Below are 25,275 nucleotides of genomic sequence, written 5' to 3' on the forward strand. Positions count from 1 at the left end.
ATGGATGTGGGATTTAGGTTGTATTCGAGGAAGAGTTGGACATTGTGAGAATAATTTACTATACATAATTTTATTAAAATTTGAAGAGCTAATATAATGTTAAATATAACGCTAACACGTTAATTTCGCGCCAAAATCATTCGAATTGCGAGCATCTTTTGCACACGCCCCTGCCGGCAGAGGCGGTATCAATCAAAGTGAAACATGGCGTGCTTGTTTAGTACGACGTGTTTGTAAATATATTAGAAAACAAGAAAACATCCAGTTTAGCGGGAACAGTCCATACACATAGTCGTTTGCGATTATCTCGTTTGTAACTCTAATACAAAGACCGTCTGCTCGCTACGATGGGAGTTCCGGCTTTCTTCAGGTGGCTGAGCCGCAAATATCCATCGGTGATTGCCGACTGTGTTGAGCAGCAGGTCATAAACCAATAGAATTTTGTTTGCCGTTATCTTTTGCTAAATGTCTTTGCTTTTAGCCCGTCGAAGTCGACGGAGTGATGATCTATCCCAACTCTGCTGAATCAAACCCCAACAACATCGAATTTGACAACCTTTATCTGGATATGAACGGCATCATTCACCCTTGCACTCACCCTGAAAACAAGTATTATTATTAATTACACCGCATTTAAATTGAATTTTGCTGAACTGTTTGCTATAGACCTGCACCCAAGAATGAGGAGGAGATGATGATCGCCATTTTCGAGTGCATTGACCGTCTGTTCCGCATTGTTCGTCCCAGGAAAGTTCTGTACATGGCCATCGATGGAGTGGTTAGTTTATTAAATTATTATGTGATTTAAATTTCTTTAATTCGCCATGGTTTTCCCTTTTAAAGGCTCCCAGGGCCAAGATGAACCAACAGAGGTCCCGTCGTTTCCGTGCCTCTAAGGAAACTGCTGAAAAACTCGAGGAAATCGCAAGAATCCGGGATGATCTGCGAGCCAGGGGAATAAGTTTGCCGCCAGAGAAACCTAAGGGCGAGCACTTTGACAGCAACTGCATCACACCTGTAAGCATTTACTTTTCATAAATATTGAGTGCAGTAATCATTATGGAAATTATATACATCACCCACACATTTTTCACAACTTACTTAGAAATTACAATTTTAGGGAACTCCATTCATGGCGCGTTTATCTGAATGTCTGCACTTCTACATCCATGAAAGATTAAACAGTGATCCTGGTTGGCAAAACATCAAAGTTTTTCTGTCAGATGCGAACGTTCCCGGTGAGGGAGAACACAAGATCATGGATTACATTCGAAAACAGAGAGGTGAGCCTTGAAGAAAAGAATTTAGATTTGTGTTCCTTATGATTAACTCCAATTCATAATTTAGCTCAACCAGATCATGACCCAAACACTCAGCATGTGCTTTGCGGAGCTGACGCAGACTTGATCATGTTGGGTTTAGCTACCCATGAACCTAATTTCACTATCATCAGGGAGGAATTCAAGCCGAATCAGCCTCGTCCTTGTGAAATTTGCGGCCAAGTTGGTATGTCATGAATTTTTTTGCGAAGTGTTAAAGCAAACTTGACTAATGCACACTCTGATGGGAGCTAAATACAGATAGTCGCTATAAATTGACCAGCAATCACACCAAAATCTTCTTTTAGGGATGGGGAATTATCGCTATTTATTTTTTACTACCTTAAGTCAAGTTAAGTGCATGTCTAATAAATTATAGAAAAATGATATGTGAAGAAAATGAGTCAATAGTTTTAACCTTCGAGTTGTGAATAATCCTTAACTTGATTTACAGGGCATGAAGTGAAAGATTGCGCTGGTGTAGGTCATGAGCAGACCAATGATGCAGATATTCCAATTGGGTCGGAGCCAAATTTCATTTTTGTTCGACTCTGTGTGCTGCGGGAATACCTGGAAAAAGAGCTACAGATGCCAAATCTTCCATTCCAATATGACTTGGACAGGGCCATTGACGACTGGGTCTTCATGTGCTTTTTCGTAGGAAACGATTTCTTACCCCACCTGCCGTCATTGGAGATCAGAGAGGGTGCCATTGATAGACTGGTTACTCTTTACAAGAAGGCCGTTTACAAAACTGGGGTAGGTTTTCGATGTGAAACCTCATACTTTCCAACAAGTCATGTCCAATAATCAGGGCTGGCTAACAGACAGCGGAAATGTGTCTTTGGAACGCGTACAGCTGATCATGACAGAGTTGGGCGAAGCAGAAGACAGCATTTTCAAAAAGAGACAGGAGACGGATAAGTATTTCCGGGAAAGGAACAAGAAGAACAGAAGGAGAGAACGGATGACAAGAAGTTTCCAAAGACCATCAAGGGGCCAGTTCGCACCACAGGTTTGTAGATCAGATCTTCAAATTAGAGTGAATCTTAATGGAAATTTCTAGGCTCTTGGAAGGAATCAACATGTGAATCCAGTACAAAATGCCAGGCAAGAAGCATATCAAATGAGAATGCAGGGGGTTTCTGCTGCTGAACGACAAGTTCGAGGTGTTGATCCGAATGCTGCTCTCAATTCAATGCTGCGTCCAGAGGTAAAATTTGTTTTATCTATAGCAAATTAATAGGGTGTGTTACTTTTTTGTCAGGCCAGTACGATGTTTTGTTAGCCTGTTTTAGCAGTGTGTGCCTAACTTTTTATGTTAGGTCTTGGTTATTAAAATTAAAATTTTGGAAGAATGTAATAGCTGGTGAATTCCAAAAATTATTGCTTACACACAACACATAAATCAAATGCAAAAATTGAGTTAAGCTAGTCTCTAATCTTGATTCAACATTCAACTCAATTTTGTCTCGCTTATTAACTATTACAACCATCAGAATTTAGTAGTAAGAAATTTCCAGCGCAAAAGATAATGTGCAAATATTTGGATGGAATCAAAGCTCTGAGACCTCTGAGTATCTGTGATTCAAAAAATCCCACAATTCTGAAAATTAAATGTTGTGGTCTAAAATCATTTGAATTATGTTATATTTCATCAGAGTCTATTGCCTTGCTTTGCTGTTTTCCTCATGCAATGCTTTCTCTAGGGCCAAGGTAATCAGGCGCAGGGTCAGTGGGGTCAAAGGGGAAACCAGGATCGCAATGACGAAGACTCAAATTCTGAGCCAGAGCCTGATGATGAAGTGAGGCTGTGGGAGGACGGTTTCAAAGATCGCTACTACTCCTCAAAGTTTGGCGTTGAAGTGTCAAACATTGCGTTCAGATATAAACTTGGACTAGAGTATGTCCTTGGACTGTGCTGGGTTCTCAAATATTACTACCAGGTGAATTAATTGTTAGTGTTTAGTTAATTTTGTTTGACCACTTTCCTGCTATCAGGGGTGCGCTTCCTGGAAGTGGTATTTTCCACACCACTACGCACCTTTTGCCTCAGATTTTGTCAACATTACTGCTCTCAACAAGGAATTTGAGATGGGAACTCAACCGGTAAGTAACTGCTCTACATTATTTGTGGAAAATTTTGCTTGAATTAAGAATGCTTTTGGAGACTGCTAAAGTAGTAGTAAAGATTTCAAAATTGGCATACCCGCAACTGTTCATTATTTACAGTTCAGGCCACTGGAGCAGTTGATGGGAGTGTTCCCAGCAGCCAGCAGTTCCCATGTTCCTGAACCATGGGCTGAGCTGATGAGTGACCCTGTAAGAAGTAATGTCTATTTACCTACTTCAAAACTCATTTTTATGTTCTTAGCATTCAGAAATCATAGATTTCTACCCAACTGACTTCAAAATTGATTTGAATGGCAAAAAGTTTGCATGGCAAGGAGTGGCATTGCTGCCTTTTGTCGATGAAGCTAGGTTATTCCACGCACTTGAGCCCTATTACGAAAAGCTGACTAAAGAAGAAGGTAGTGTTCATTTTTACGCAATACTCTAAAATCTGTACTATCACATGCGCTAAATACATATTAAAATGGAACTTTCATTTCAGTAAAGAGGAACGTGAGAGGAGATGACAGGCTCTATGTTAGCAACTACCACCCTCATTCAAATTTCCTCAATATTTTATATGAATCGGACAATTTTGATCAGGAGTTTGAGCGTGTCATTGAGGGCGTAAAAGGAAGGCTACTTTTAGCACGGGACCGAGTCAGCTATGGAGGGTAAGCTAATGTCCTAACTGAAATCAACTGATTGGTAACCAGTCTCTAATTCACAGGGCATTGCGCTCTCCATTGAGATCTTTGACAAATGTTACAGGCAACAGTGTCGTTTGGTAAGCTGATTAAAATCCTTCCAAGAGAGTGTGCCATAAATAATTTCATTTAGTGTTCGCTTCCGGGACCCTGCTTATGATGACAAATTCATTTTCCCAGCAAGGAGACTGCCAGGTGCAATGTAAGAGAGTAATTTAGAAATCAAATATTTGTAAATCACAAAGTAATTTAAGTCATTCATTTTTTTCTTCTTGTTGACATTTAACTTCTGATGCTCAAATTCTTTTAAAGCATATTAAGCTAAAGCCACTTCTATCTTTGCAGATATTCTATTATTAAAATCTTGTAATCTTCAAGTACCGAGGAGACTGGGTCGATTCCGCCCTAAAATGCAATTTTTTCCTTAAATATGTTCACTATTGTGATGTTTACATGGACCACCAGTCTAAAGTTTTCAATCTATAATTTGTTTCAAGTAAAACATTGGACAAATTTGTTAGGAAAACTTTAAAATTATTTTAAAAATAATATTTTTGCTCAATCGTGGTGATTGTTAGTATTATAGACTCTTCTTAATGATGAGATGAATTGAATGTTGGGTCCATTTTGACTTTCTGGGATTCTCAGAGATTTTTCTATTGAAGTCATGTTATAAGACAAGTTTGTCGTTGTTTTATTTGTTAAAATTATAATTAATTTACACATATTCTTTAAGGTTACAAAATTTGTATTATTTTCCACACATAAAAAATTACAATTTTATTTTATTTTTCGAAGATACAATTCAATCATACAAAAGCATGATTTTTCTCGAAAATTTTAATATTGTTCGATTTGACTCATCAAGAAGACCCAAAAATTACACCAAATTTCATCATGATTAGATGAAAATTACCTATTTTCATGTGTATTTAACATAGGAATCCAATAAGGTTTAAAACCTATGTTCGACTTTGTAACAACTTGAAAATGATCCTAGATTGAAGGGTTTTAGGTCATTTTCATCAAATTTCCTGAAAGTTTGCACAGTTCAGATTAAAAAATGTATTTAATAGCAGAACGTAGTCAGAGTTCCCTTGTTAGCGCTAATTCTTCGCATGTCAATTTTGAGCCATTTACCTTAAAGTGCAAGAAGCTAATGTTTTGGTATATAAATTGCAGTAATTTATTTTTGCTGTTAATGCTAAAAGAACTAGTTGCAATTTGCATTTTAAACGCAAAATCATTAAAAGATTAAATTTCATTTTTTTACTTGTTTCAGAGATCCACCCCGGGTACTGAAACCAGAAGACTACGACCCGAACAGAGGCCAGTGGAGACCTCAGATTGGCATGGCTCCACCGTCCCACAAGGTGGCTGTAAACGAGGCTGGCTTCAGAATGATACGGTATAAACGCATGATTTCTCCTTAATTTGCTTAACTTACATTTGAGTCAATATCTTCAGTCATGGTGCCGGCAATTACAATCAGCGCGGTAGTTACAACCACAATCCTAACAATGGATACAACTCGCAATCAGCAAGAGGCCACATACCTGATGTCTTAGGTGAGTACAGAAATTCAATTATTGTCCCGCGCCTTGGGAAGCAGCGAACAGGGACAAAAAGTGAGTGAGAGAAGAAATAAAGAAAGGCAGGCAGCGGTGGTGGTGGCTTTGCTTGTTTGTGAGGTATTTGTTGGTCGTAATTAAAAGTTGAATAGCTGCCTCTTGAGCCTGCCAACTCCTGATGATGGCCACAGGCAGTCTCTTTGACTCTGAGCATCTCTTGTACATTGTTTTCCGCCCGAGGCGGCAGCCAACTCCGACTGCTGCACCCACTGAAGGCTCTTTCTTTTTCATCCTCTCGACTGGCTGCTTCTTGGCCCCAGATTGCACCCAATTTAACGCTTCACTAGATTAAGAAGTCGCGGAAAAGGCCGTTAGCCTTTCGAACAAGCGGATTATGTCATCTTAGATTTCAAAATCATCTGCAGCGTGACAATAACAGTCTAGAACGGTGAAAAGTCTCATATGTGTGGTTTGGAACGTCTCTTCAACATTGCTGGGGATTGTAATCAGGAGGGAAATTTATTTGATCGCCAGAGCCCAGGGGGTGGTTCGACCGGCAGCAGGGGAGGGTGCAAAAATAACGATCAAAAAGTGCTTATCAATTTTGAGAGCTATGCTCGCTCCCCCAACTGTGCTGGTGGAAAAGATTCTCAAGTGGTCCATGCAGCTGAATTGTCAAACTTTATAAGGGGAAACAGATGTAATGTAGGCAACCAACGACTGAGCCAGCCAACCACCCCCCTAGGCACAAAGGAAGGGAGGGTGGGTTTTGCGCCGAAATGTGATGTTTATGAGCGGACTGAATTAATTCTGTTTGGGGGCGGGCGCGCGAGCGGGTGTTTATTGGGGGCGCGCCGATTGAGTCAATTGAATCAACCCCGCACTGCCGCCGCCGCTCGAACGCATCCCCTAAATTGGCTGGCCAGCGCTAATGCCGCGTAATTGCTGCACTTTGTCGCTCTGCCGGACACTATTTATTCGCCGACAAATGAGATTTAGCGTGCAGTTGACAACCGGTCACTCAAAGGGGAGAACAAACACCGAACTGACCCTTGTTTTAATTTAAATTGGTTTGCCTCTGCCGTGTGCAAACATACGTCGCATTCGAGGGAAGAAAATCAAATTTGGCGCTTGGCCTGGGGAATCGCTTTGGCTAAAAATTGCTATTTGCTTTTCCCTTAGCAGTAGAGCTCAATTTATCGAATTCGAAATAATATTTCAACGAAAATACCAGCCCGTTGGCTCGCATTGTCGGGTGTCAAAGCAACGGGAGATATTTGAGCATTTCTGGGATGTATCACTGGCTCCCTATTAATGTCAAAGATGGCAAAAAGTGGTTAGTTTCGTGACTCGAAATGCTCAAATAGCTCAACGGGCTGAAAGGCGTACCGGCACTGACTCGCCTCTTGCTGGCTTTTGCACCTCTTCAGCAGCTTTAAGGTCAAATATCTTTTTAAAAAGTTTTTTACCAAAGGCTCTGCCGCATTTTGATTCTAGCAATCCTATAACATAGTCAAAAGTATAAATGTAGAGAACGTGACGGGGAATCTTTCGCGTTGGAATCGACGACGAGCTGATTAGCCGTGAACGAGCACGTCCCGAAATAAAACGACGAACACATATATACACATATATTCAGTCATTCTGGCTGACTACGCCCGGGACAGGAGGAGTCGGTGATGAATATTCAAACGGGCGCACGCATTCAAGTCGCAAGTGGCGCACTGCTGCTGCTGCCGCCACCACCGCCGTCGTCAATAAATTCAAAAGCGTAAATAAACATGCGCGTTGGCAAATTGGAAAATTATGCCAGGAGCATCTCTCACGTAAATTCACGTCTCTCCTTTTTCTCTCTCATTCGGCTCTAAAAGGGGCAATTACAACAACTCGCTCAGCCAAGCAGCCGGAGAGAATTTGAATTGCGAAAAAGCAGAGGATTTACTCCACTTCTTATCAATAAGGTTATTTTAAGAGTTTTACAATCAAGCGCCTGCCGCTGGAGCAGAGATATCTCCTTCAACGATTGAGTGAGTGAGTTGGCGGTGCATACAAGAGCGCTTGTAATGATTCTCTCTCTTTCTGCGCTCAAGAGAACCCTTACGAGTGTTATTTGATATAAAAAGAGCCAACGAGACGCAGCAGCCCTCGCTTGCACGAGCCGCTTTTGCATTTGCAGATTAAATAGCGTGGCTGTTTGCAAAAGTATACGCGTACGCACGCATTAATTTGCCCTCTCGGTTATGTATTCATCGTGCAATCGTAATAAGCCGCTGAAAAGTCTGCTAATCCCGACTCTAATCTGCTTAGCTTTGTTCGAGTCGGCTCAAGATTGCAGCTTTTTGCAACTTAAGTGAGCTGAAAAATTCAAGGGAGCTAAAAGCTAAAAAAATAATCGGGAAAATTGAGTTAGTTTACTGCATAACTCTGCAATTTTAGCATTTTTTCCCTCTGATTTTCATGACTCGAAACCAATGAAATAATTTGTTTTCTTGTACAAAACCATCTCTAACGTACGAGAACTAATTTATGTAAAAACTATTTCCTCCAGTAAATGCTGTTACCCTTCTTGAAGTTTAAAGAGCCTCCGCTCTGCAGAAATCCATTTGATTCTCGTACCGGGAGAGTGAGCGGGCGCGTTCTAGAGAGCATAATGAAAAGCTGTTTGATGGGCTGTGATATCATTATTCCGCGAGTCTGGCTCGATCCGATTCAACTTCCTGTGTGTATATGTGTGCGTTAACCATCAATAGGTAAACAGTCTTTTATGCGTCTAGCCGGAGGAGCGTGATAATTTCAGATTACGCCGAATGTTTATTCCACGCCGTCGGTTTTCCTGATCTGATATGAAGCGAGCGAGCGCGTATAGGGGATTCTTTGAATAAAGTACGCTCTTTCGCTCCACAATGCAACTCAAACAAATTGTGTGTGATGCTAAATGGGCCTGTTTATATGGGAGACAAGATCGAATGAGCTTTAAATTGCCTCCTCGCTGGGTTTTCCTCGCGATTCTGGCGCAGCGATAAGGATAATTTATATCTGCGATTTAGATCTCCATCGGGAAACGTGGCGAAAGCGCTACTAGTTGCTTGTTGTCACATAAACTTGGTTTTCTAAATTGAAGCCAGATGAAAATGATAAATGAAATAATTTCACAAAGAAAATTATATAAAATATCACTTTCATTAAATTTAGGCAATGAAGTTGAGTAACAATAATTTTACAATGACAAATAGCTCGCAAAACCTGCGCATTCAATTTGCGAGCATATTAAATCTGCCTAGTCTGCTGTCTGGGTCTAGACCTTGAAAGCATTTATTAAGTAAGAATATTGTAAATATCGCACTATCGACGTCTTTGTTTTACTCATGGCGTTTTGTCCTATTCACTTAATTTAACTGTCTTAAACTTGAAATAAGAATGAATTGAGATGAGAAATTTGAAACTGAGACTAGCAAGAGTCTAGCATGTTTTTCTTTCCCGTTACTGCTGCGTTTAGAAAGAGTCAAATCCAAAAATTACGAAAGGGGTTTACAACGCGGTTGTTGTTTTCGGGTGGAACAATGCAGGAAAAAGCGCCGCGGGACATGCTGTGCAAGGATGGAAGGGCCCTCGCGGAAAAAACGATCGTCGAGTGCATGCACACTTAAGTGGTTGCATATCCAGCAGGGGTTGGATTCGCAATTTTCCGGCGGGCGCAATGAAAATTAATGGCAATAAACGCTCCACAGCAGCCTAACCCGAAAGAGAGAGAACGACTGCCGCAGTGCGCCCCATTGTTGCCGCTTCATGCATTACTCGTGTCTCTCTCTCTCTCTTTCTCTCTCTTTTTTTCCAGCAGCCAGTTTCAAACTTTTTCATATTTATTCTTTGTTCGGGCCTCATGCAAGGAGAGAGAGAGAGAGAGAGAGAGAGAGAGAGAAAATGGAAATCTTTTTCTTTTTGCGTCGGAGTTGAGTGCTCTGGTACAAGTATAGTTCCACCTCATGGTCTTTGGAGTGAATGCTCGGGCTGGAGCGCGTGCATTATCCTTCCCTGTTTGATCTTTCAAGAGCCCATTGTTCTCCTCAGGGGTAGGCACCACTCGAGCATTGTTGTCGTCATCGCCATCTCTCTTTCTCTCTCTTGGTAGCCGTCGTCTCTCGCTCGCTCACTCTGAAGGTCTGCACGGAAAATTTTGCCGCTGGAAAATGAATGTGATTGATGCGCGCAGTGCTTTACGACCCGAAGCGCCTGAAAGTGCCAGGCTTATGCAACCGGCTCGGCGGCTTTGTCGCGCCAGTTGCCAAGCGTTTTGTTGGCTCCAACTTCCATTAAATTTAGATTTATAGTTTTAACTTGGTTTTTTAATTGATTGGAAAGTGGTTGACGAAAAACCGTCTGTATATAAGTGTAGCATTTTGCTTAAATAAGTTTTCAATTCCATATTTTCAAACGATTTAAAAGCTAAGGATGTAACAGTAAAGTATTAAAACTAAACAGATAATATTTGACGACTCAATCTTAAAAATTTCTTAACTCTAAACCTTCTACTTACATTTAAGTTTCATTTATTCCGTTAAAAAATAAATAGGAGGAGAAAATTATTTTAGAATGGCAAAAGTTTGGTGGTGCCGTTCTCACCACGGTTCCTTTGGTCTACTCGACTGACTAATCGAGCGGCACGTAAATTTGCAGCAAAGAGAGAGAGAGAGAGAGAGAGAGAGAGAGAGAAATCCGCCCGACTCTCATTAGTGGACGCATTTACATTTTGCATAATTCATTACTCCGCATTCTTCTCGGCCGTCTCTGCGAGCCTTTCATGCATTGTGCAGCACAAATACACACATTCACATTTATGTCTCGCACATACATTTAAATCACCACCGGCTGCCGACATAACAATGGTCCTTTGTTGCCATCCGCGCGATTTTCGAGCGCGATCGATTTGCACCGACAGCAGCAGTGGCTGCCGAGTCTCAATTGCTCATTTGAATTATGCTTTGGTGGGCGATGGCGAGCTGAAAGAGCAACTGCTAACAAATCGACTCTTTCCAAATGGATAGAAACGAAGAAAATAAACTTACGGTGAATAGGAAAAGTAGAGTCGTGCGATAAACATTTTTCCAAACTTGAATATCGTTAATTCTAAAAACTAATGAATTACGAAATGGCTCTACCCTGCGCAGAATTCATGGGCGGCAATGGGTGAAATTCGATTATATTTGCATTTGCGTCTTGCTTTCCACTCTCGGCTTTTTTCCTATATAATAATAATTATTTGTTCAGTTAAGTTGCTCTAGTCTTTGTTAGTTAGTATTTTTGACGAGATATCAAATACTCTGTTTCTGCGCGAGAAGAAAGTTTGAGAAGTACTTGAGTGAAAGACAAAAGTGCAATTTTGCCGTTCCTTATCGCGAGCCTGCGTCATTTGAGCGCTTAGCAAGGGCCGTCGTCGACTGCGTGTAGCGAAAGAGAGGAGAGAATACTACTTGCATTTTTGCAATTTTCACGGCGCTCAACCAGGGTTATCAGGGGGATCTTTGGTGCGTCCTCGAAACAATCTACGCGAGAACGGGCGTGTGTGTCAGCTGGTGGGTGTGCGGGGGCTAATGAAGCAAGAGGGGCGCGGATAGATCGTGCTCAAGTCCCGCTTACGTGACGAGCCTCTAATTGCGAGCCATACAAAAAGCTGGTTGCAGATGAGGCGAGATGCGCGCGCTGACTTTTCACCAGCCGCGCACACCCGAGAGGGCAAAAACGTGTCTCTCGGCCTGCGAGAGAGAGCAGCCAACCACCGCCGCCGCCGCACCGTGCTGCATAAAGGCTCATTAAACGACTGCTTTAATTATTATTGTGCACGCTCTATCACAACAACAATGCCTGCCCTCCTTGTCTTTTCATCTTTCTTTTTATTTTTTCGAGGACGAGCGCGCGCTGCGATGAAAGGCTCTCTCTCTCTCTCTCTCTTTCTCTCTCTCTCGGATTTTTAATCATTACGTGCTTCCTTTGGCGTGTGTTGCCGAGCGAGCGAAATTCTCATTTATGCGCGCGCGGCCTCTCATCTCTCTCACCGCCGTCGACGGAATTTCCTCGCTTTCTTCCTTTTACCTCCACCTGCCTGCCGATGGAAAAGCGTGTTTTTCGGCAGTTTTACTCACTCACTCTCTTTGCTGCTACCCACGCCTGTTAAAGCGGATCAGCTTCCGGCAGCTTGGAGCAATTTTGCTGCTTCTCTCTGTGTTGTAAATCCGCCCGGATTTTCATGCTCAACTTAGTAAATTAGAATGAAAGCGATAAAACGTCTTATTGTGTTGTCAAACAATGATTTGTGCTTAATGATAAACTAAATTGGTCGATACTGCTTTCGCATGCGGTGAAATTTGGACAAGAAAGCTATTGTAACAAGTCCATGCAATTACAATGAAGTCGGATTGATGACGTAGTTGACAGAGTTGAAATATGAAAATCCTCTTTCGATAATTCGGTTTAATCTGAAAGTGGGAAGAGATGTGACTTGAGTAAAAGGCGCAAAAAGAGCTTACGATCAGTAATTAAGGAAATTTCAAAATTTAAATCGTTGCATTCACAACCAAGTTCATCTACTTCTCCGTCAAAATGTCAAAAGCACATGCTCATGTGTTGTACCTTTGCTGTTGCTTAGCACATTGTGATTTCTCCCTTAGCTTCTTTTCTCAGCCAACGACCTGCGAGTCAGTCAGTGGTGCAACTTTTTGAGTAGTGAGCGAGAGTTTGTACACGCGGAGTGTTATTTTTGCTGCTGCTGCGAGGCTTGGAGTACGCTGCAGCAAAAAGCGAAGGGCTCTAGGTAGCACGAGAGGTGCTTCATTGGCTTGAAAATCACGTGTGAAGCAAAGGAGGCGAAGCCGTCGGATTCGGCCGCTCGACCGGCCAGCTCATAATGCCGACGAGTGCGTCGGTCAAGAGCCACTCCTGATGGAAATGAGAGAGTGATGAAAAAAGGGTTGCTGCCACGCTGCTGACGGTGGAGCGAACCGGACCGCGATTGCCTGGCCAATGACCATATCAAAGGACGCAGATCGCTATCTGTAACAACATCTTGTAATGGACTTCATTTGGAATTTATGGGAAATAGGGAGTTTTGCGCCCTCGAGGGCCACTCTCGCCAAAACAAACGCGCCCGGTAATGACCACTGCCTCGTGTGTGGTGCGACTTTGCCCTCTCGCTGGCAAAAAGCGAGAGGAGAGAGTGCAACTGACGCGCGCGGTGAATTAATTCTCTCTGCCTCTGCTAGGACTTGGCTTGGTGGCCAATTCACTTTTGTCAAATTGTCACGGTCGCAGTTTAAAATTTATTCAAAATGGTTCAGATTGCATTTATAGGAAAACCTATTATAGTCGATTTTGTTTGCTTTGTTTACCTAAATATCATAAAAATTATTTGTATTCCTAAAGCTCTGCAAAGACCCTCACAGAAATTTTAAATTTTTTTTGGCTTATAACATTGCATTTTTGCTTTCAATGAAGTCGAATCAGAAAATCGCGCGTGTAATATTTCGGATTAATTCAATTTCAAGATTAAAACCACGCAACTTAACACAATTCTTGCCTTTTTTAGCATCATTTATGTCATGTTATGGAGTAGAATTAAACTGAGAGGTCTAGAATTTACAACACATCGCCTTAGGCTTAGCCTTAACACACGCACGCTCATGTTTGACTATGTGATCTTCGGCTTCAAATAAATCGACTTACTTAACAAACAAGCCGCTCGATTTTGCTGACCTGCTTCGCACGACTGCTTTTTGTTGGTTTGCGGGCTTTGCTAGATAAATCTGGCGATTAAGGGAGATCAAACGCTCGATGCTTTCCCGCAGCAGTGTATCTGACTATTGAAAAAGCGGCTGCCTCCCCAGCCGCGCCAATCAACAGCGGCACCCTCGTCTTCCGCCGGGGGCGCACGCACGGCTCAGTTAGTAATTGCGGGTTGCGTCTGACTCGATTTGCTTTCGGCTCCATTATTGCCTTGTTATCAGCGGCCGTCGTCGTCATTTGCTGCGTAATTGTAGTTTTGTTGCTTCCGTCAAAACAAAGTGCGCATCGGAAATCGAGGGCGCGATGCGACGACGACATTCCGCCCTCGTTTTCATTAAACACGCGCTTGTAGCCAAAGTGAAAGCACGGATCAAAGGGGAGAAACTGCGCGAGTCGAGAGTCACAGCGCAAATTGAATTCTAATTGGACCGTCAAATTGATCGCCTTTGAATAAATTCACGCTTCGTGTTTTTCGAGTTACTCTGTAAGGTACACAGCACACAGGAGCGAGGGTGTTATGGTAAGGATTGCTGGAAATTGTTAATTTATTTATAGTTTTGGACGCGGTAACTGACAAGTTCCATAGAGAGATAGTTAAATTTCCCCATTCAATGCTATCTCCCTTTAATCCTTACAGGAATTTTATTAATCACCATAAGAATCACCTTGCTAAAAGAGACAGTACACGATTTTGGTCCTCCGGGCCCGATCACTCTTTTTCATTGGGTAGCTGTAGATTTTGCTTCCCTGTATTCTGCCTAAAAATGTCATTATGAAAACTAGTATAACGTATTTGAACGGAAAATGCTTGAAAATTTTCTTGTTTAACTTAGTCTTGCTTTCTTAACTAATTCTAAGGACAGATCGAAAAGTTTGTGGTTCTTTGCTTTGTAATTGAAAAGCGACTGACACTCGCATGAACAGACTTTTAGCCCATTCGAGATTGACTTTTCGAGTGCAAATAAATCCCCTTTCGTGCACAAAATGCCAATCAAAGCGGACGAGATGAAAAGACAGCGGGTGGGAAAGTGCAGGCAACGCTATGGTCGAGTGGCGCACGCTGCTGAAAATGCAGACGACGGGGCAATATTTGGCTTGCACTGCACCCCGGCGGACGGGGTGGCGCGCGGGCGAGTGAGCGAGCGAGCAAGAGAGCTAGAGCTCGATTAGTATGCGCATATCATTTGCTGATGAGGCAATTACACGCGCGTGACGAAGGAAATTGCAAACTCAGGTCAAATGCAAATGGGCTCTCAAGTGGCCCTCGCGCGATCGCTTGAGAGGCGCCGCGGAAAATGTATGCACCCCTTGCAGCCTCTCATTGTCCTGTCCTGTTTGCAGGTCTGGCAAACCTGCATGTCACGCCTCCCAGGGGTCCTTCGGAGTCCCCTAAGGAGCCCTTGCGCATTCTGACCAGACCCAAAAAGGAACAGGCGCCTTCCACCGAATCAGGGGGTCATCAAGTTCCTCCCAGGGCCAGGGCCCAAGAAAGGCCCATGCAAATTCTTGTCAAGCCACCAAAGGAGAAGGCGCCAACTGACGATTCGAGGATGCGTCAAGCACCCCCAAAAGGGCCCGTGAAAATTCTGGTCAAACCCTCAAAGGAGCCGGCTAGAGTTCCTGAACATAGGGAACAATTAGCTGCAACTCAATACTCTAAGGCTGAAACTGAATTCAACAAAAGTAGAGAAGGAAATCGCACAAACCCTGATGAAAGTGAAAAAGTAGTTGAATCAGTTGATAGACAAGGTCCTCGCGGTAGAGACCATAGACGAGGCAGAGAGCGTGGAAGCCGGGGCTACTACAGGGGCAACGGCAGAGGCAAGTAGTTTTTTGTCGATTTAGTCGTTTTGCACTTTAAATGAACTCAACAATTTTTTAGGATGAAAAATATTTAAACCAACAAAATATGTGATTTGTGGTTGCTAGTCACTGTGATTTATTTCCTAGCCACTGCAATATAGTATTTCTCTACAGTTCATCCTCGCATTTCGATTCAATTTGTAATAATTCTAATGTGATCACGCAGTCAGCACATAAAATTCATTTTTGTCGAAATCATGAATTATCCTACACCGCCGGCGCCTTGTCTCAAGATTCACGTTGTGAGTGAATTGGGAAAAAAGGTGGCAATCAGCACAATATTTGAGAGGCCGCTTAAGATCAATTTCGAGAGCCGTTTGATCGGTCGCTCGCTAATCAAGAGCCGAAGGCGGCGGCGTAGAGCGTCCGACTGGGCCAAGAGCGAGCGAGTGAACGAGCGAGCGAGCGAGAGTAAGAGGCCTAACTAGCTAAATGGAGAGTTTTCAGTGCGCTCAAGACGAGTGTCACTAGAACCAGAGGCACCTTCAGTGGCGCCAGAAGGGTCATCCAGTTGCAGCAACAAACAGACAACAACAATCGCATCTTGCGCCGCCGCCGCCGCCGACCGTGGTCACGTGTTGTGTAGGGCCCTCCACACTGGATGGCCCTCTATCTGGCGCGCGCGGTCAAAGATCCGCCCGCCCCGTGCATTATGCTCTCTTTTTTATGGTGATTGCGCCGAACAGCCAGGCAGCCTGTGCCAGTCCCATCAAAACACAACCCTTTGCTGCCCTGGATGTTTAAGTTGGTGGTACAAGTGTAGAGGAGCCGCAGAGAGAGAGAGAGAGAGAGAGAGAGAGAGAGAGAGCGCACTTGGCTCAAGAGTTCTTTGCAATCGCGGATTCGGAAGTGAGAGGCCTCTTCTATGATTGCTTTTTTAAGAACTTTATGGTCGAATTTCGAGTCAAAAGGTCTCTTCGCCGTGGTGTTCAAACGATGCGATTTGTAATTCGTCTCCTTGACAGTTGAGGGTCGACTTTCATGGTATAATCGCGCTCTTGTTTCTTGCTCTTTAATGCAGAAGTATTTAATTTCAACGATTGGAATTTATTATTATTATTATTTTTTTTTTTTTTGAACTGCAAGGGCAATATTGTAATGCGTGGAATAGATGATTTAAAAAAATCGGTGGACTCGAATATAATGATTTTTCCGGTTACATTATTAAGTATAGACGCAAATAGTTATACTATAGCACGAAAAGTTCTGAAAATTGGCTTCCAACTCCATTTTCCGGGTCCATGTTTGTTTCGCGTGGCGCGAGGTGTCCGGCCTAGCACCACTCTTTTTCCGTGGCAGCGCGCTCTTATCGTCTTTCACCCCACACTGATGAAATACGGCCAGATGAGACTCTCGAGGCCACCGTGTGTTCCGAGTGAGTGGAAAGCGCGCTTCGTCCATTCAACCATTTGTGCCCGAGCAAGCCGACTGGTGCGATTATTTTGCTCTGAATAGCCCTAATGGGATGGAAGCCTATGCCCCAACTCGAAAAGCCCAGGACACGGCACATCACTCATGCTCTCAACAAAAATGAAGCATTTTTGCTCTGGACGCGGCCTTAGAGTGGGTGTAACTTTTCCCAGCTGAGGCCTCTTCAGTGTGCGCCTGAAAGTGTGTCCGCGGGCAGTTTTCCTGCGTACCTCAGTTTTTTAAGGTTCTAATTTAAAGGTGTATTGAAAATTGTGTTTATTTTCTTAGTATTTTGCCAAATATCACCGTTAGAAACGTGTTAGTACATCAAAATCATGATGCGAATATTTTCGATCGCATGGAGCAAGGAACAAAAAATTGTTCTACCATGCATAATTTGACTGCAATATGAGATACATATATCTGACATTCACATCAAACCTCTTCAACAACATTAAGTGCAGCAATTCAAGCGCTCAGGGAAGGAAAAGCTTATCCAGATGAAAAGTTGTTAAACATGACATGAATCGACAATAACACAATAATAAAAATTGCGCTTGTTGAGAATTGCAAAAATGAAAACATGACATCCCTATTCAGAGAATTTTGATACCGAATCCGCTCTGAATTGCCACTCGAGCGTGAATTTCAACTCGAGAGTTTTATCGATGGCGCAACTGCAAGTCTCAATTGGAAAACGCGCGGCGCACAAAAAACGGGAAACGTCAATTGCAGTGTATGTAGCACGCAAAAAAGGCGCAAACGTAAACATGCACGCGGTGAAAAGACATGTGCGCCGCATACGAAAAACCAAACAGCCCTCGAGCGCGCCGAGAGTGCTCGCGGCACTTATCGTCATCGTCATCATAATCTAATGAACCAATTACGCGATGAAAACCCGCTGATGAAGTGACGCGCTGAAAGAGCGAGCGCTCGCTAATTCAGCCGACGATTGACGCAACAATATACACTCTCTGCTGCGTACGCGCGCGGCAAAGTAAATAAAAATCCGCCTTTGCTAATGACACATGAAATGAGACCCTCCACTCGGATGCATTTATAAATTCAGCCGCAATGTGTAATTATCGAGGCATCAAAGTAGCTGCGTGCTGGGTTTACTCGCTCCACGGCAGCAGGTCCTCCTGAGTTCCATGGGCCTTTGCTGATGATTTGAATCATATATTGTATTTAAATTTGTGTACTATACAATCCAATTTGATAGCTGCATGGAGCTGGATTTCAATTTAATTTCGATCAGAAAGACAATAAAAACAATACTAAACATGAAATTTTTGTTCCGGGGGTTTTGGCAGAAAGGCTACCTTCCCTCCCTTAAAGTATAATTGATTTCAGTTGCCTCCCAAATTTATATGAATGACAATAAGAAACATTTCAAGCTGATGACGCAATACTAAGTATCGTGTATTTTGACAAAATAAAAGCATTTTAAACCGTGGAGATGGCCTATGACTAGTCTCTAAAACAGTTAGGTAAATTTTTAACTAAAACATTTCCTATATATTAGGTTAGAGTTAATCTCATCATATAAAGCTATTGCTAGCCATGTAGTCACAATATAAATTTAAATCGAGAAAAGAGTTCAAATCAATTGAATCAATAAATCGCTTGGATTTATTTTTTAAACCATGAAAGAACATACTGAACATTGATAATAGATATGATACTCATACTTTAACGGAAAATTAAATCCAGCATATCGACAGCGAAAGCAAATGCGAAATGCGTCGGCCTGTAATCCAGGGGGTCTTGCGCGTGTGATTATTTTAAAATACATATTTCGCGCACAAATGAGCCGGCTCAAGTGGTTTCGAGACAAAACTCGCATCTGCCGCTCGATCTCTCGAGTGCTCGCTCGCTCGCTCCGCAGCAGCAGTTTTTTCTCTTTCAAAGCGGCTGCTGGCTGCCGCTGCCGAGCCAACAATTGAAAATCTCTGGTTGGGTGTATGCACACAACGACGCTTGCACCGCTCGCTTCACAATTTGACGCACACAATGAAAATGCAGCCGCGGCGGAAAAGCACTCGAGCCACAAAAATGCGATACAAAATGGCGCGGCGGTTTGAGTGCAAAAAAACGCCGACCGCGCGAGCGAGGGGCTGGAAAAATGCTCGCTCGCTAGCTCGCTGGCCGGGCGACGAGCACAAAAAACCCACGCAATAAATCGACTTTTCTCTTTTCGTTTTAGAGAGCAGCGATGAGCTTTCCACGCGATCAAAAAAAAACCGGAAGTAGAATGGCTCAATTTTCATATAGTTGTCTATGGAGCTGCAGTTTCTGCTTATAAAATCTCCTAAATATTTAAGAGTAATAATTTCTGACATCTTTCTTCCAATTATAATATATGCTGACAGATTTGAACGGCAAAAGTATGATTGATAAAAAATTAAGGGCAAAAATTAATCAAAACACAGTTTATATAGATGCCCTAAGTAGGCTTTTTAATATTGATTTCTTGAATCAAGTGGAATCTTTGTTAGCGAATCTAAATTGCTTTTTTGCTTTTCCTCGCAATTTGTCACTAAAAAAGAAGCTCTGCGCGCAGGGTTGAACTATAATAAATTACGCAGATGACAACATACATTTGCACACGCAACCACAAAAAGAGCCCGGCCAGTTGTGGAGTAGTAGGAGGAGGAGGCTGGGTGGGTGGGAGGGCGAATGGGTCTGATGCTAATTAGCGAGCCAGCTCGGTCGGTCGGTTGACATTTTTATTGTGCCATTATTTCATTGAAGGCATGTTCATTTCTGTGAAAGAGCTGGGCCGAGAGAGCGAGCGAGCACTTTTGACCCTCGGCCACTTGAGATTGTCGGTCGGTCGACGGGGTGGCCGCTGCGAGTCGCCCCAAGACCCCCTCATAAGCGGGCCGCTCACATTGGCAAGGACCAATAATCGAAACAATTAAAACATCTAGTTTTATTTAATAATGCTCTCTTGTGTGTGTTGAGTCATATTTCTCAATTTTTAGAAAACATTAATTTGAATACTGAATAATATCATTCCTTAAAAATATTCTATTTATTTATCTATAAGGATGTTGTTCAAATATACATATTTACAAATGTACTATAGTCAGGTTCTTATCTGAGATAGCAGTTCAAATCGAAAAAAGGAAGGAAAATTTCCCGTGTTGGGCAGAGAAGCATAAATCTTCCATAGCCAATTATCTAATTTGCTTGAGCCCGCACTGCAGGGGGCTCGCTCGCGTCCCCTCGCAGGCCCGGCTGGTCAAATCAGCCCTGCTGATGACTGCCGCCCGCCACCATAGCTACTGCTGGTGCGGTTGCTATGACGACTCCCGTGGCGCTGGTGAGCAGTAGCAGCAGCATCCCGACCAACTTTTTTGCTCTTTCGAGAGCGGCTCCGCTTTTATTTGATTCACCCTGCCATATTTTTATTGATTCCGCACACTTAAAACTCACTCACTTGCGCTCTCTCTCTCTCTCTCTCTCTCTCTCTCTCTCTCTCTCTCTCTCTCTCTCTCTCTCTCTCTCTCTCTCTCTTTCTCCCTCACACAGTGCCGCAGTGTGTCTTCTGATTCACATATCCTGCGTGTGTTGTTTCTCACACTCCCGCTGACAGGGTGGAAATTCATTTTTGTTTGCCATTCATACTTTTCAGATCATTGTAGACGGGATGATCGAATAAATTCAAGAAATAATTTATATAATTTAATACTTTATGCAGTCAGAAAAAATGGAGTTTGATGAGACAAAATTAATCACTTCTATTTGTTAAGTCTATAAGGACCTAACAATTAGAGACGGATCATGCACCAAAACTTTTCTGGATCAAATATTTTAAACAACACAATATTTTTGCGTAGTATAAGCTAACGAGCTAATATTTATATGATGACTCTAAACTAACTGGTAAAATATCTAGTATGAGATGGATTCTCTTTAGAAACATACGATTTATTTCAAATACGAGTCATCATTTTTCTGCTTTTTTCTGGAAAACCTCCCTTTTCCCTTTTATCGTTCTCGAATACAGTGCACAACAAGTTTTTGTCAAAATTCAAGGGCCTTCAGCATAATTTGTCTGGTGAAAAGTGCGGAGAGGGTTTTCTTCGCCACTCTCGCGCTCTCTGGGTAGTCTATCTCTCTTTCCCCCAAAAGCCCTCGACGCGAAATCAAACGCTCTCTACGCGGCTCTCACAGTCGTGCTTGAATGCAACAATAAAATTCATTGTTTGACTGGCTGGAGCATCGGTAATGCGCTCTTACGTGCCTCGCCGCCGCCGCCGCTCGAGGAGAGACAATCTCTTTGTGATTATGATAATTCATCAGAGCATCATTGTCGAACGCGTAAGCCGCGTGATTCACGAGCAGCAATTCAAAGTGCAGTAGCTTGTACTACACTCGGATGGTTGTAATGATTTTCGCCACGAAAAAAAAACACGAGCAGTGCTCAAAATTGCGTTCTTTAGAGTGTGCCTTTGAAATTCGCTCCTTGAACGGCGTGAAAAGTGACTCTTAGAATTGATTGCTTTTTTCTGTGTGCTATCCTGCCTACGCAAAAAAGATCCTTAAGCAAATTTCAAGGTTCGATTAAAAATTTGAATGTTATTGACCTTAAACAATTACATGCTCGGGCTCTAAATGGCATATTAATAAAAGTGTGTTTTGTGCGTGAAACCGAAAATTTGAGTTATTGCATACATTTCGTAATCTCAAACCCCAGAAAAAAATTGAATGGACGTGTTCAATCGCTAGTAAATTTGTGTTCATTGCCTATTGCACGAAATAAATCTAAAAAGTCTCACGGAATTGACCAAAATTGAAGTTTAAAGTGAAAGAATTAATTTATTTATTTTAAGCATTTTAAGTGAAAAATATTTTACAACGAGCATGAGTAATGGGTGGATGAATATTTTGGAATGAAATTAATTGGCATTGCCGCCTTCGTGCCGCTAATCTAGAGCCAAAATCAAAACTGCGGCAACGAAGGCAGCCGCTTGTGTTTTGTTCAGGTCCGAATTGGCTCTCCTCATTAGCAAAGGTTGCCAGGCAGTTTGCTTCTTTGCCACGCACACGCTATGCCAGCCGAGCGCTAATGAAAATTCGCCTAAGGAAATAATGAAACGGAGGAACGAGTGAGTCTGGCTGCTGCGGGTCCACTCGTGTGTGTCATCAGGCGTGAATTCGTGTTTTCTCTGATTTTCATTCGCCGCTCGCTGCAAAAGCAGCCAGGCCGGGAGTCGAGTGCAGCAGCAGCAGCTCCTCTCGAGCTCTGCGGGTGGCATAACGTACACCTCAAGTGCATAACCCGCCGGCCGTGCACTGCTTCGCTCGCTTATTAACATGTAGACGTACGTTCGCGCTGGTTTTTCCATTTTCATTTCACCGTCGCAAGACAGTGTCCACAATTAATCTGCCCAGCTGTGCGAAACGATATTCTCGGAAGACGGAGTTTTTTTTTCATTTTAATTTCATTCCGGTCTCAAGTGTCGCGCAGCTGCCTGTTTTCGCTCCTGCCTCATAATTACGACGCCACTTTTCGCTTCTTGCGAATTGTGACTTGGATTTTTTCGCTCGCGTGCATATTTCTACCACTGCTGGTGTTTTTCCACTAGAAACCAGTTTTTGTGTTATCAGTATTTTTTTTCGCTCGTATTTTTTTAAGATTTCGCAATGCAATAAAAAAATTAAATGTGACTATTGCTCTGGGTTTAACTTTTTAATTAAATTTACTGGCATACTAATTAAGAAACCGTATTATTTAGACTGTTTTCTTGCTTTTAAGATTCTTGTTAATTGAATTAATATGGCAGAAATTCTTCATGTATTAAAAGTATCAATAAGTTAAAAACAAACCAATAGAAAATCGTTAGTAGCAGAAATTTTCCACACATTATGAAATTATCCATCAATCGTATACAAATATAGAGTTAAAAAAATAGCGCGTAGGAAGTGATTTTTACATTCAATCTGTGACGGCATTGTTAGCTTTACTCCTCGATGGAAATTTGATGAACTGTGATATTTGAAACAAATACTTGGACATTGTCTTTTGATAACATTCTCTTCTCTAATAGATAACCGTTACAGTGCAAAAAATGAGCTTATCTTGTTGAAAATTAACTTTTCAACAGCCCGAAAATTTTTGTATTATCGCGGGAAAATTGTTTCAAACATTGACTTCTGATGTTAAATGAGAAATCAACTTCGCTTTAAAAGCTTCGTTTTAAATCTATTAGCTTTTGCATTACCCTTTTGCTCTGCTCCGTGCATTGCTGCTCAGTGCTTTTCCATTTTAATGAGCCAGCGAGGCGCGTGCGAGGATGAGCCAGCCGTCAACAAAGTCGGGGGCCGTGTGTTTGCCTATGCAGCCAGTCTGGCTCTCGAGAGTGCATGCAGCAATTATTGCACCCAGGCACACACGCCACGCTCGTTATTAACAACGGTCTGACTGACAGTTACATACACCAAGCGCATAATAAAACCAGTGCACACCAATGAATACGAGATTCTCAAACAATTTGTTTTTCGCTTTAATAAATACTCCTTGTTTTCGTTTTAACTTTCACATAGGAAAATCTCTCTTATTTTGTCGTGACTTTATTTTCACGCAAAATAACGAGTCTAAATTTAGATTCACAGATAGTAACCTAATATTTATGACTTTCAGGGCATAGAACTTTGTTTGTTTTCGAAGCAATTAAATTTGATATTAATAAACCTCAGCAAGTTGCAAACATTGAAAATATTGACTTTTATATTTCAGGAGCCCCACCGCCTCAAGAGAGAGGTCGTGGCTGGGGTCACAGAGGCGGCGGCGGCGGCGGCTACAGAGGTGGCTATCAGCAGCGGGGTGGAGGTGGATACCAACAGAGAAGCACCTACGAAGGACAAACTCAGGGATACTTTACCAGCGAAGACAAAAGAGAGTAAGTAGTTTTAAATTCGGTTTCCGTAATAATGAATCAGAAAATCAGCTAAATATGAATCTCAGCCTCAACTCTACAATGTGAATTTCATTTTTATGATTTGTGATTTCAGCCGTAGCGGGCCCTCGCGCGGACACCAAGGCAACAACCAGCGGTTCAACCCTTATCACCAGAGAGATGACAACCGACGCTCTCAGCAAGTAAGAATGTTTAGCTTTGATCATGATGCCTTAGGAGCATTGCATCCACATCCAATAACGAAATCTTTTTTTGTGTCGTGGAAGCTCGCTTTTGTGCTGCAAAAGTAACTTTTCATCCACTGCAGTAAAATTCCATTCCGGTTAGAGGCATTGGAATGTTTTTTTAGGATTCTGTGACATCTCTTCCGAAATTCGATAATTCGTGAACAGTGACAGCATTCGTTAACTAATTTAAACTATTTCTTGATTTTTCTTTAAATTTGTCCTTTTGTATTTCAAATATGTAACCCCTCACTACAATCTCGTGCTCGCCCTATTATGCAAACGTTTTAGAAAAAGTAAGATTTGATTGAAAAATGAACAAATTAAAAAAATTGCCATGCAGAAAACCAGTATCAATTTTAATTGCAGAATTATCAACTGTTGTATGTATTTAAATAATGCTTTGTTTAGTAACACGGTTCCTTACCGTCTTTTGTTCGCTCCAGTTATTTCCCTTAATAATGCGTCGGTTGTGTATTGATTGGCCGTGTTTGGCGTGTTTCAGGGCTACGGTCAGCACCAGCGGGGCGGCGGCCGGGGAGGAGGTCGAGGAGGCGGCAGAGGTGGCTATGAGCAGCAGCAGCAGCCTCAACACCACCGCTTCTGAGGCCGCTGACCACGACGACGAGAGGAGGGTGTGCAGTTGCCACGACGACAACGCCAGACATAAGCCACTATTCATTTTCATTGCTCCACGTTCTGGCCAAAATGCACGAGCCGCGTGTGATTCTGATTTATATTATTACTACAAATATCATGTGCACCCCTCAAACTGCGCGCAATATTTTACGTACGATAATATAAACTCCAGTGTCATTTGTTGGCAACTACAAGAGAAGATGTCCACTGTGCAGCCAACAAAGGTGTTTGGCGTTTGCGTGATTAAGGCTCTGGTGTTCAAAGAGTGGTAATTGATCTAGATATTTTTTTTACTTAAACCAAATTGACCGTGTCTTATGTTCTATATGCAGAAGTTTACAATCAATTATTGTAATTTTTTGGAAAATAAATATTAGTCTCAACCCCAATTACATTGCATTTTATTTATTGTTAGTAACATATTATAACTAAAAAAGTTGTGTTACTGGTATATCTTGGTTCAATACAAGTATAAATATGGGAAACCAATAGTTTTTGACGCTCTGGACGTTGAATTAGTCCAAGCACCAATGCCTTGCAAATGCAGAAAATTTTAGAAGGGACGAAATTCTAAAGCTCTACTTCAGACTGTAAAATGACATTTAGCATAATTATAACGTGATTTGAGTAAGAATAAACAAGTATAATATAAATTAAAAACAGTTCACTGCTGTCCTAAGGTTCAATAATTGTGTGGACCTATATGCCATGCGCCATTATGGCATATA

The 25,275-nt window shown here is 42.2% G+C and overlaps 1 protein-coding gene across 2 annotated transcripts; it reads left to right on the forward strand.

The window, feature by feature from the left end:
* Positions 1–209: 209 nt before the first annotated feature.
* Rat1 (5'-3' exoribonuclease 2 Rat1) lies at positions 210–24,936 on the forward strand. 2 transcript variants are annotated; one of them, XM_065497525.1, is made up of 22 exons: positions 210–422; positions 482–609; positions 667–778; positions 844–1,017; positions 1,121–1,283; positions 1,348–1,506; positions 1,774–2,078; positions 2,134–2,334; positions 2,386–2,532; positions 3,029–3,265; positions 3,321–3,428; positions 3,552–3,641; positions 3,694–3,850; positions 3,934–4,105; positions 4,162–4,218; positions 4,272–4,340; positions 5,421–5,546; positions 5,606–5,706; positions 14,824–15,303; positions 23,504–23,666; positions 23,779–23,866; positions 24,414–24,936. In XM_065497525.1, the coding sequence occupies exons 1-22, from the start codon at positions 348–350 to the stop codon at positions 24,513–24,515; spliced, it is 3,414 nt and encodes a 1,137-aa protein (XP_065353597.1). In that variant the 5' UTR covers positions 210–347; the 3' UTR covers positions 24,516–24,936. The 2 variants fall into 2 exon arrangements, with proteins under 2 accessions (XP_065353597.1, XP_065353598.1); XM_065497526.1 differs by lacking the exon at positions 14,824–15,303 and having other exon boundaries at positions 215–422.
* Positions 24,937–25,275: the final 339 nt, after the last annotated feature.

Source organism: Cloeon dipterum, chromosome 1 (assembly GCF_949628265.1).
Source record: "Cloeon dipterum chromosome 1, ieCloDipt1.1, whole genome shotgun sequence".
In the NCBI taxonomy this organism is placed as follows: Eukaryota; Metazoa; Arthropoda; class Insecta; order Ephemeroptera; family Baetidae; genus Cloeon; species Cloeon dipterum.